This window comes from Rhinatrema bivittatum, chromosome 1 (genome assembly GCF_901001135.1).
Source record: "Rhinatrema bivittatum chromosome 1, aRhiBiv1.1, whole genome shotgun sequence".
NCBI classification, from domain to species: domain Eukaryota; kingdom Metazoa; phylum Chordata; class Amphibia; order Gymnophiona; family Rhinatrematidae; genus Rhinatrema; species Rhinatrema bivittatum.
In genome coordinates this window covers 822,683,940-822,695,995 of record NC_042615.1, presented here as the reverse complement: position 1 = coordinate 822,695,995, position 12,056 = coordinate 822,683,940, and the positions used below count along the sequence as shown (strand labels likewise).

General features: G+C 48.9%; 1 protein-coding gene across 1 annotated transcript in view; it reads left to right on the top strand.

Moving 5' to 3' along the window:
- The window catches only part of LOC115079061 (CMRF35-like molecule 8), a 60,992-nt gene extending 54,648 nt beyond the window's left edge, over nucleotides 1–6,344 (top strand). Inside the window, exons 7-8 of the mRNA XM_029582074.1 lie at nucleotides 1,331–1,480; nucleotides 5,337–6,344. Of these exons, the coding sequence (XP_029437934.1) occupies nucleotides 1,331–1,480; nucleotides 5,337–5,480 (294 nt within the window). The 3' untranslated portion in view covers nucleotides 5,481–6,344. The remainder of the gene's footprint in view (nucleotides 1–1,330; nucleotides 1,481–5,336) is intronic.
- The last annotated feature ends 5,712 nt before the right edge of the window (nucleotides 6,345–12,056 follow it).

Genomic DNA, 12,056 nt, shown 5'->3' with positions numbered 1-12,056 from the left:
CCCAGAACAGAGGCCGTGGTGCCATTTGTTTATGTGAAACCAACAGGCAGATACTAACGGGGAGGGTAGGAGAGAGAAGTCTGGCTGCTGGTCGTTTGGGTCAGATGTACTTTTGTGTTTATGGGGTTAAAGCTCAATATATTCGGCCTCTGGTGACTTCTCTGACTGAGAGTTTCCAAGGAGAAGAGATGCTATGGTTGTCACACACAATGAGTGCAAGAGAACGAAGATGAGTAAAGAATACACTACGCATACTTACCTAGAGTAATGTAGAAGGCAATTTTCCCTTCAACAACGAGCCTGGAGTCTGCGCAGGGAGACTGATCATTACCCCCTTTATGCTTCTGTGCTGTGGCATGGATATTTACAGACACAGGCTCATCGAAACATGACGATACAGCAATAATAACCACTGAGTGATCAGAATAAGCCTTTTCTTCAATAAAAGAAGCCCATGAACCTCAGATTCGGGGGGAGGGGGGGATGGGGGCTGCTGGAGGGGGTCATGGGCCAGGGGAGCACTTTTTTCATAGAAGGGAAGGGGTGGACTGTCGACATGCGGTTGCACTGTGGTTTTTTTTTGGCTTTTTGAGAGGCCAGAGATGCTTCAGAAGGCAGTAGGATGAAAGCAGTGCAGGCGGGGTCTCTGAAGACTTGTGGAGTGATTTCTGAGGTATCTTGGGGGGTGTTTTGGGCTACTTGACATTTTTAAGCAATGGCGGCCCTAGCCGAGCTGAGCTGCCATCACCCAATTAGGCCCAGTTTCGTGGCACAATTTGTTTGTCGCACCTTTGTGCCATAATAAAAATTGTGCTGTGATACTGTGAAATTTTGGGGGGGAGGGCTCAGTACATGGGGACTACCCCTTCTCCATGATATTGGGCCCCTCCTGAAATAAAAAAAAAAACTGTGGCTTTGTAAATCTCCCCCTTAAATTGTCATCCCAGCTGATACGCTGAGAAAGCAATAAGTTTGCATCCACCACTTTAAAAATATAAACCAAAGTCATTAATGATGTTGATTTGTTGATGCTGATCTAGTTGGTCACGGGACTTTGTCCTGGATCTTGACAGATATCTTAAGAAGAGGGAACAAAACTCCAGTGGATGGGGTCCATGGGCCCCTAACTCCACAGACGCTCGGGCTCCCATTCTCAGGATCAGTGCTATTCTGGTCTTGACTAGCGGAATTGCAAGCTTACTGCCACAGCGAATTCATGCGAGAACATTTCAAAAGGAAAGACATGAAGCATCTTCACAATCACATAGGCTGTGATCCAGTTTCACAGAACACATAACATATCCCGTTTATTTATGGGCATCTTTTTCAGCCACCCAGTGATACGGCGGAATCTGCTTTCTATTCTGTTGTAAGGAAGCCAGCAGACACTGGTCCAGATGGACTCTACGCCAACGCCATGCCCGTTCCAGTTTCAGAAAACCCCAAGACCCGCCATGAGGAGACGCAAAGTCAACGAGAGGTATGAGGGGAAATGATTACTACACAGACACCACCGGAGATGGTTTCACTCAAAACCGGGCACTTGTTAAAGGGTTTTTGGTTTTTTTTTAATTTAGCATTTGAAATAAATTTACAATTAAATAAATTATAAGTAATCACAGTCTTGCATCATTTACCAAGTGTTATTTATCTAAATCAGAAACAGGCTAATGCCCACCTTAAAGGCTGATGTAGCAATCCTCTGGGTTTCCTGCAGGTTCTTGGCCTTGTCCATGCACACTATTCCTGCGTGGAAAGGAGTGAGTTTTGCAAAATGTTTCCAAACAGGCCCTATGCATGTAAAAAGGCTCAAAAGTCTGAAGTTATAGCATCCTTGCATGTTTTGGGCTCTTTTGTGTATTTTTCCACGTCTAGTGCATCGTCTGTGAAACAGTTTGAAGGGTATTGCATCGCCCTCACAGATCATAACGAGTCCTCTATAAGGTTAGAATTTGGAAGAAGAGGGATATAAATATATTTTTTTTAAATAAATGAAAGGAAAAGACGTCCCCTCCCAAAAAAGAATGGGGATGACATCCTCATGAAGTAGAGTTAATGACAATAACAGTTAAGGGCTTCCCGTTCCAGCAGTACTGGATATGTGCAGAGAAAAGACCTAACCCAGTCACCCACTGGGGTAATCGGGAGGAAAATCTTCCTCCTAAGTTCGGGCCATGTCAGGGAAAATTCAAACTGGCGGACCACCGAAGGAAACCCCTGTTTTCAAAATATAATTTGAGTGCTTTGTTTCTCTCGGCCTCCAAACTGAAGGGCACCCAAAGAGCGGCCCTTGAATGCCTTACAAAAATGCGGCCAAGACCGGGCAGCCAATGGGTGTGAAAGTATCCATCCAACCTTCTCCAGGATTTACCTCCCTTTGAAGGGGTGCTGGACAGAAGACATTTGAAATCCCAGGCATCTATTTCAACACAGACCCTCAGAACTGGGCATTTGATAAAGTTTCCGTACATGAAGGTGAGAGTTGGCTTGAAGACTAGAGCTACCCAAAGGTGCATGGTCCATGTATCACAGAGGGACAGGAAGCTGCCTCGCACCAATAAGTTCTTTGACAGAAGGTTGACTATGTGCCCCAAAAGAACTTGAAATTTGGTTATTACACGAGGAAGCCAACATTCGTTCAATGCGCTGAATCTGTGTTTAGCTTTTGTATTCTGGGAATCACAGTTCTTCTGACATCCAAGAGCTAAGCCAGACTAAGGGCCTCGGTCACAAAGCTTTTCCCCATAGATACAAAATGAGAGAAGGACCTTAGAGACCCGGGCCCTAGCACTCAGTGCTTAAAAGCAGCTGGACTGGTCGCATGCTTTGTATCAACCGTCATTGCTTCTCTCCCAGGTAGAGAGAATCATCTGCTGCACAGGAGCGGGGGCAGGGTAATGAACAGAGAGGCTGGGAAGGGTCCTGGGGTTATAGGGGGTAAGCACAGGCTAGAAATCAGAGAAGGAAAAGGTATGCAAATAATGACAAAGGTTAAGCAGAGATTGGTGATTAGAGAAGGAGGGATAAGAGCAATTAAATGGCAGAGAGAGAACAGTGATCAGAAAGGATAGGAATAGGCAAGTTGTGTACATATTCAGATTTAAGTGATAGACTGTGTCACTCAGAGTTGCTCAGGCTCTGTGTTGTCCCTGCTTTTGCCACAACTACCTGCACTCTATCTCACCTGTACCTGTACTCTATCCCACCTGTACCTGCCAATCCTCAGGCTGTGTTATATCCCACACTATACCTGCCACTCCTCAGGCTCTGTTATATCCCACCCTACACCTGCCACTCCTCAGGCTCTGTTATATCCCACCCTACACCTGCCACTCCTCAGGCTCTGTTATATCCCACCCTACACCTGCCACTCCTCAGGCTCTGTTATATCCCACCCTATATCTGCCACTCCTCAGGCTCTGTTATATCCCATCCTGTACCTGCCACTCCTCAGGCTCTGTTATATCCCACCTGTACCTGCCACTCCTCAGGCTCTGCTATATCCCACCTGTACCTTAAACTCCTCAGGCACTGTTATATCCCAACTGTACCTGCCGCTCCTCAGGCTCTGTTATATCCCACCCTACACCTGCCGCTCCTCAGGCTCTGTTATATCCCACCCTACACCTGCCACTCCTCAGGCTCTGTTATATCCCACCCTACACCTGCCACTGCTCAGGCTCTGTTATATCCCACCCTACACCTGCCACTCCTCAGGCTCTGTTATATCCCACCCTACACCTGCCACTCCTCAGGCTCTGTTATATCCCACCCTATACCTGCCACTCCTCAGGCTCTGTTATATCCCACCCTACACCTGCCACTCCTCAGGCTCTGTTATATCCCACCCTACACCTGCCACTCCTCAGGCTCTGTTATATCCCACCCTACACCTGCCACTCCTCAGGCTCTGTTATATCCCACCCTACACCTGCCACTCCTCAGGCTCTGTTATATCCCACCCTATACCTGCCACTCCTCAGGCTCTGTTATATCCCACCCTACACCTGCCACTCCTTAGGCTCTGTTATATCCCACCCTACACCTGCCACTCCTCAGGCTCTGTTATATCCCACCCTACACCTGCCACTCCTCAGGCTCTGTTATATCCCACCCTACACCTGCCACTCCTCAGGCTCTGTTATATCCCACACTATACCTCCCATTCCTGAGGCTCTGTTATATCCCACCTGTACCTGCCACTGCTCAGGCTCTGTTATATCCCACCCTACACCTGCCACGCCTCAGGTTCTGTTATATCCCACCAAATACCTGCCACTCCTCAGGCTCTGTTATATCCCTCCCTATATCTGCCAGTCCTCGGGATCTATTATATCCCATCCTGTACCTGCCACTCCTCAGGCTCTGTTGTATCCCACCCTACACCTGCCACTCCTCAGGCTCAGTTATATCCCACACTATACCTACCACTCCTCAGGCTCAGTTATATCCCACACTATACCTACCACTCCTCAGGCTCTGTTATATACCACCCTATACCTGCCACTCCTCAGGCTCTGTTATATGCCACCTACACCTGCCACTCCTCAGGCTCTGTTATATCCCACCCTATACCTGCCACTCCTCGGACTCTGTTATATCCCACCTGTACCTGCCACTCCTCAGGCTCTGTTATATCCCACCCTACACCTGCCACTCCTCAGGCTCTGTTATATCCCACCCTATACCTACCACTCCTTGGACCCTGTTATATCCCGGCTCTGTGTGCAGTTTCTCAGGGTCTGTTGTATCCCTGTTATACTGCAGTTCATAAGGGTGTGTTATGGTCCGCTTATACTGCAGCTCCTCACTATATCTCGGTTCTGTGTGCAGTTTCTCATGCTCTGCTGTATCCTGGCTCCTCAGCCTGTTATATAACCTGCCTGTACCTGCTGTCTTTCTGTTATATCCCAGCTCTGCGTGCTGTTTCTCAGGCTCTGTTATATTTCAGCTCTGCATGCAGTTTCTCAGTCTCTGGTCTATCCTGGCTCTATCCACAGCTCCTCAGCCTGTTACATAACCTGCCTGTACCTGCTGTCTTTCTGGTATACCCCAGCTCTGCGTGCAATTTCTCAGGGTCTGTTGTACCCCTGTTATACTGCAGTTCATAAGGGTGTATTATGGTCTGCTTATACTGCAGCTCCTCACTATATCTCGGCTCTGCATGCAGTTTCTCAGGCTCTGCTCTATCCTGGCTATACCTACAGCTCCTCAGCCTGTTACATGATCTGCCTGTACCTGCTGTTCTTCAGACTTGGATGTGTCCCTTCTATACTGATCTAGTCCCTGTTGTTGTTACTATGCCTCATTCTTAATTAATGATGTTTTTCTTTTAGGTAACTCCTAGAAGAACCGAAGATGTTTGTTATTCAACTCTGTTGTTTCCAGTCAATCCTCACCTAGAAAATATGAACAATGCAAGATCCCCACAGGCAAAAACCCCAGGAGAAGTGACTTACTCTGAGCTTCAACTGGATTAAACTAAACAGTGGTCACAGGATTACTCTTTCCCACTGGAGAGAGGGGGATAGTGATGTAATCCATGGATCTCTACTGGGACCACTCTTGTATAGTTTAGGTTATTTTTATTAAAAATGCATAACCCACTTCATCGCAAGTTTTGAAGATGAAAAACATTTTACATAAATTTTTTAAAAAAACAGAACAAAAACAAACAGGCAAAAACGCTTTCTGAAGATTTAACAATTATCTCTTTTCGCCATCAGAAGAACTTTTGAGAATGCAAAAGCCTCCTTAAAAAGAAGGGATTTCAGATCCTTTTTAAAGGATTTTTCATGTGAAAAACCTGAAATGAGACAGGACGTGAATTCCAATAAATTGCTCCCTCTACAGAAAAAGCCCTTTCTCTGTTATTCTGTCATCATGCAAGTTTTATAGCGGGAGCCCCTAGAAGGTTTCTGTCGGCTGAGCAAAGAGAGCGAGTAGGGCTATAAATTCTTAGCGGTGAACTGAGCCAACGATCATAATCAATGTGAGTGTATTTGTACAGTATGCTAATGAAGAGTGGAGGAGAGGGGCGGTATACATAGGTAAACACCATAGCAAAGGGGATAGCGCTAGAAAGGTTCATGGATCCAATTTCAAAAGATTCAATAATCAGACTTGAAGTCAATACATCCTTCCTTTATTAAGTGATACTTTTGCAGAGAGGTCTTTGGGACCCCCGACACGGACCGTGTTTCGCCACTAGGGATGCGTCGGGAGGGACAGAGCCCAATGGTAAAGCTGGAAGAAAATAATTAAAACCATGCTCTGATCAGGAACCATAGATGTTACGAGCGCGCGCGGGCGCGGTCGTCGTAAGCGGGTGGTGAGCCCTTGGGCCACGGCAGGACTCAAGGAGGAGCCCCAAGCCACACCGTGGGAGGTGAGCTGAGCAGGCATGGTGAGCCAGGCAGGCAGGAACAGAAGCAGGGAGTCCGACCCTCAGCCGGACCTGCATGCCCATGGTAGCCAACACGGGGAAGTTGACTAATGAACGGTCCTCCGACTGTTCCCGGCCCTTTCGGACCTGCCGCAGGGAACGGCAATGGGCAGCAGGCCGGACAGAGGCGAGGGCAGAGAGTCCTTAAACAGAAGACATCAGACGGGGCAGAAGCAGGCTGAAGCAAGACGGAGACATCAGGACAAGGGCTGAAGCGAGACACAGGAAAGATCCAGGCGAGCAGGAACTCCGATGCTGGGATACTCACATCCGAAGCCCCCTCGGCTGGCAGAAGCTCAAGAGCCCGTGGGACGAATCCCTCCTGTTGGCCACTCCAGGGCCCAACAGGACAGAAGGCTCAGGAACCAGACGAGGACGTAGGTCAAGGCAGAGACAGGAAGACATCCGGGCAAGGGCTGAAGCAGATACTGTAGACAAGGCTGGACGGGAACATTGCACTGTCCATCAGGGCGCCCTACTCAGCCCACCCGTGGGACTGAGTCGCAGACCACCCTGTCCCAGATGCGCCCTACACAGCCCAGGAAGGCTGGTCGCGGACCATGCTGAGAAGGAGGGTGCGGGGAAGACCCAGGCAAACAGGAACTCCGATGCTGGGATACTGACATCCGAAGTCCTTACGGCTGGCAGGAACAGGAGCATACATCTAGGCAGGGACACAGGACAGGAACCCATCAAGGCATAGGCGAAACCAGGGGACCTGGATCGGCAAGGTTACAGACGACTGTAGAGCCCGATCCAAAGGCCCTTTGCAAGTGAACAGAAAGTCCTTAAATACTGGAGGTAGAAGGCAACTCCCTGGGAGGAGCTTGCCAGGACCGCCCACCGCTGGTCCTATAAGTCAGGTGGAGAGCTGCGGGCCAGCCCCTAGGGAAGGGCGTCGCCAAACAGGAAGTCCAAACGCTGGCATGCAAGCCACAGGCACAGCTAGGCCTCTCAGGCCCTGGAGCAAGTCCCGGATGGAACACAGGCGAGGCCGAGGCTTCAGAGCGGCCTCCAGAGGAAGGTAAGAGACCTCCTGTAGCGCAGCAACAGGGGGGATCGCAACAATAGAAGTATCAAAGACACCAACAGTACAAATAATTGATTGGCGGCATGAGACATACATATAAATGAGGATGGGAACATGAAAAATGAGTGACTAACATAAGTAAATAATAATGGTTAAATCATAAGTAAATGAACATAACACAACCAATAAAAAATGTTTTAAATGTGGTAAATCATAAGGAGGAGAAAAGGAGAGGAAGAGAACAGGGGAGGGGAAAAGGATGGGAGAAGGGATGGGGAAAAGGGTGGAGGGAAAGGGAGAGGGGGGGAGGAAGAGAGGAAGGGAGAAGGGGAAGGAAAGGGGAAAGAAGGAAAGAACAAAAGGGGAAGAAGGAAAAAACAACAATTGAAAACATTTGTACAGTATGCGCCATTACATTCATAGCCAATGGAGCTGAGAGAGAATAGGTGTCATGTGCTCGTTCATTTTTGTGCCACTTAGAATAGGACCTGGTGGGAATAAAGCAGATGTTGGGAGACCCTTCCATGGCAATTAGAGACTGCAGTACAGTACGAACATCATCGGGCTCCAGCAAGTAAGGGCATAGACTTCTTACCAAACACAGCTTGTAAAATGAGGCTTTGACCACTACTTTTCAATGTGAGTTGAGTGACAGCTTCTCGTCTCTGATGACCCCTAGACTACGGGCTTGCGAGCACCCTGAGATACAAATATCCTGGAGATGAAAACCAGATGGAACATTGCCCGGTGGGAGCTCACTCAAGATAAGAACCTTACTTTTTCCAGTATTTAAGAGGAGCTAGTTTTATTCGTTAACGTCCTGGAAAAGGCAGTAAAGAAGTGATCAAATTTGTAGATGAAACAAAATTATTCAAAGTAGTTAAAACCTGAACAGACTGCATGGCATTGCAGGAGGACCCCGTGAGATGGGGAAGTGGTCGGCATTTGAAAGGCAGAAGAAATTTAATGTGGACAAATGCAAAATGATGCACATAGGGAAACATTATCCTAATTATAGGCTCACAAAGCGGGGCTCCATGTTAGCAGTTACCAGGCAAGAAAGGGCCTTGGATTCATTGTACACAATAAATCAAAATCCTCAGCTCAGCGTGACCAGAAGTCAAAAAAGAAATAAGAATTAGGAACGATCCAAAAGGAATGGAAAATAAAATGGAAGATACCATCATGCATCTGCACTGATCCACGGCGCGACGAAGCCTTGAGCTTTATGTACAGTTCTAATCACCCCAATCTCAAAAATGGGAGGCTCCCCGGGTTAGGGCTCCTCAGCTTAGAGGAGAGACAAGTGAGAGGAGATATGACTGAGGTCTACAACATCATGAGTGGCCACGGCTCCACCGAAGCCTCAGTCTCCACCTACTTCCTGGAAGGGTCCTATAAGAAGGCCTCACTCCATTCCTCCAGCATCTTCGCATCTATCCAGATGCTCCTGAAGAGTTCTCTTCAGTCCTGACGCCTGTTCCAGTCCGGAGGTCTGTGAGTCCAGATCCTGATGTCTGTTCCAAGTCCGGATGTCCGTGAGTCCAGATCCTGATGTCTGTTCCAAGCCCGGATGTCAGTGAGTCCGTCCTGCAGTCTGTCCCAAGATGTTCCATTCCAGATGTCCATGTTCCAAGATGTTCCTAGTTCCAAGATGTCTGTGAATCCAAGTCCAGTAATGTCCCTTGTTCCCTTCCTGATGTTGTCCCGGCCCTAATGCTCCAGGTCCTGAAGTATCCATTCCTCTGGAGAGTCCTTGTGTCTAAAATTCCGAGGTTCCGGTCCTCAATTTCCTAAGTCCCAACTCCGGAGGCCCTGAGGGATTGCTCCGCTCCTGCGCTATTTGACTTCCCGAGCTCGCCCCGCTCCCCTCTTGGTCCGTGACCAGCCTCCTGGCTGTGTAGGGCACGTAGGGGACAGTGTGGTCTGGACCAGCCGCAAGTGCTTTCTAGGGCGCTTGAGGGTCTTGCTCATCCCTGCCTGTGCCCTTGTTCTAGGTTCTTCATCTGAGTTTACAGTGTGGATCGCGACCAGCCCTGCATGCTGTGTAGGGCGCCTGACGGACTCACCTTCCTCTTTCAAGCTCCAAGTCTCCATGTTTCCAAGTCTATGTCCCAAGTCTCCACGTTTCCAAGTCTATGTCCAAGTTCCAAGCCTCCACGTCTACCTAGCTTCACAGCCCCATGTCTTCCAAGTCTCCACGTCTACGTCCATCTCCAAGTCTCCATGTCTATTTCCAAGTCTTCCATGCTCCATCCAGCTCTGCTCCTGTGTCGCCCAATTCTGCACACACACCTCAACCTGAGCCGCTCCGTGACCCAAGGGCTCCACTCTCCTATGAGCCAAGTGATGCTCGCCGAGCCCACACCATTGGCTCCCAAAGGCTGCGCTCGCAACACAAACAGTATTAGGACTAAGAGACATGGCACGATATGGAAGCACATTTAAAATACATAGAAGTAGTATTTATTTCAGGTAATGCAAAATTAAACTGTAGATTATGCTGTCGATTAATTGTGGTCAAATCATTAGTGTAGCTGAGTTTTAAAAAGGTTTCTAAAACATTTGGTGAGCAGCTCCATTATCAACCATTGGCCAGGTAGATTTGGGGAATGCAAGCCCGTAGTCCTGTGAGCTGGGAGTGTGTAGCAGAGACCAGAGCTCCCCATTGGGATCTGCTGGGTGCTTTTCCCCATTGACTTAGATGAGTCACTGTCAGAGACAAGATGCTGAGCTTGATGGACTATTGCTCACACTCAGCAGGGTACTTATTAGTTCTCTACACTACATTAATTTTATTAATAGAAGATAGGTTCAAATACTTCCTTCAGGTACCTAATGTAAGAACTCACAGTCACTGAGTCTCCTGCCCTCACACTCCCTGCAAACACTTACTGTAAGAGCTCACATTCACTGAGTCTCCTGCCCTCACACTCCCTGCAGACACTTACTGTAAGAGCTCACATTCACTGAGTCTCCTGCTCTCACACTCCCTGCAAACACTTACTGTAAGAGCTCACATTCACTGAGTCTCCTGCCCTCACACTCCCTGCAGACACTTACTGTAAGAGCTCACATTCACTGAGTCTCCTGCCCTCACACTCCCTGCAGACACTTACTGTAAGAGCTCACAGTCACTGAGTCTCCTGCCTCACACTCCCTGCAGACACTTACTGTAAGAGCTCACAGTCACTGAGTCTCCTGCCCTCACACTCCCTGCAGACACTTACTATAAGTGCTCACAGTCACTGAGTCTCCTGCCCTCACACTCCCTGCAGACACTTACTGTAAGAGCTCACAGTCACTGAGTCTCCTGCCCTCACACTCCCTGCAGACACTTACTGTAAGAGCTCACAGTCACTGAGTCTCCTGCTCTCACACTCGCTGCAGACACTTACTGTAAGAGCTCACAGTCACTGAGTCTCCTGCCCTCACACTCCCTGCAGACACTTACTGTAAGAGCTCACAGTCACTGAGTCTCCTGCCCTCACACTCCCTGCAGACACTTACTGTAAGAGCTCACAGTCACTGAGTCTCCTGCCCTCACACTCCCTGCAGACACTTACTGTAAGAGCTCACAGTCACTGAGTCTCCTGCCCTCACACTCCCTGCAGACTCTTACTGTAAGAGCTCACAGTCACTGAGTCTCCTGCACTCACACTCCCTGCAGACACTTTCAGTAAGAGCTCACTGAGTCTCCTGCCCTCACACTCCCTGCAGACACTTACTGTAAGAGCTCAGAGTCACTGCGTCTCCTGCCCTTACACTCTCTGCAGACACTTACTGTAAGAGATCACATTCACTGTCTCCTGCCCTCACACTCCCTGAGACACTTACTGCAAGAGCTCACAGTCACTGAGTCTCCTGCCCTCACACTCCCTGCAGACACTTACTGTAAGAGCTCACATACATTTAGCCTCTTGCCTCACACTCCAGACTCTTACTGTAAGAGCTCATAGTCACTGAGTCTCCTGCCCTCACACTCCCTGCAGACACTTACTGTAAGAGCTCACAGTCACTGAGTCTCCTGCCCTCACACTCCCTGCAGACTCTTACTGTAAGAGCTCACAGTCACTGAGTCTCCTGCACTCACACTCCCTGCAGACACTTTCAGTAAGAGCTCACTGAGTCTCCTGCCCTCACACTCCCTGCAGACACTTACTGTAAGAGCTCAGAGTCACTGAGTCTCCTGCCCTTACACTCCCTGCAGACACTTACTGTAAGAGCTCACAGTCACTGAGTCTCCTGCCCTCACACTCCCTGCAAACACTTACTGTAAGAGCTCACATTCACTGAGTCTCCTGCCCTCACACTCCCTGAGACACTTACTGCAAGAGCTCACAGTCACTGAGTCTCCTGCCCTCACACTCCCTGCAGTCACTTACTGTAAGAGCTCACAGTCACCGAGTCTCCTGCCCTCACAATCCCTGCAGACACTTACTGTAAGAGCTCACAGTCACTGAGTCTCCTGCCCTCACACTCCCTGCAGACACTTACTGTAAGAGCTCACAGTCACTGAGTCTCCTGCCCTCACACTCCCTGCAGACACTTACTGTAAGAGCTCACAGTCACTGAGTCTCC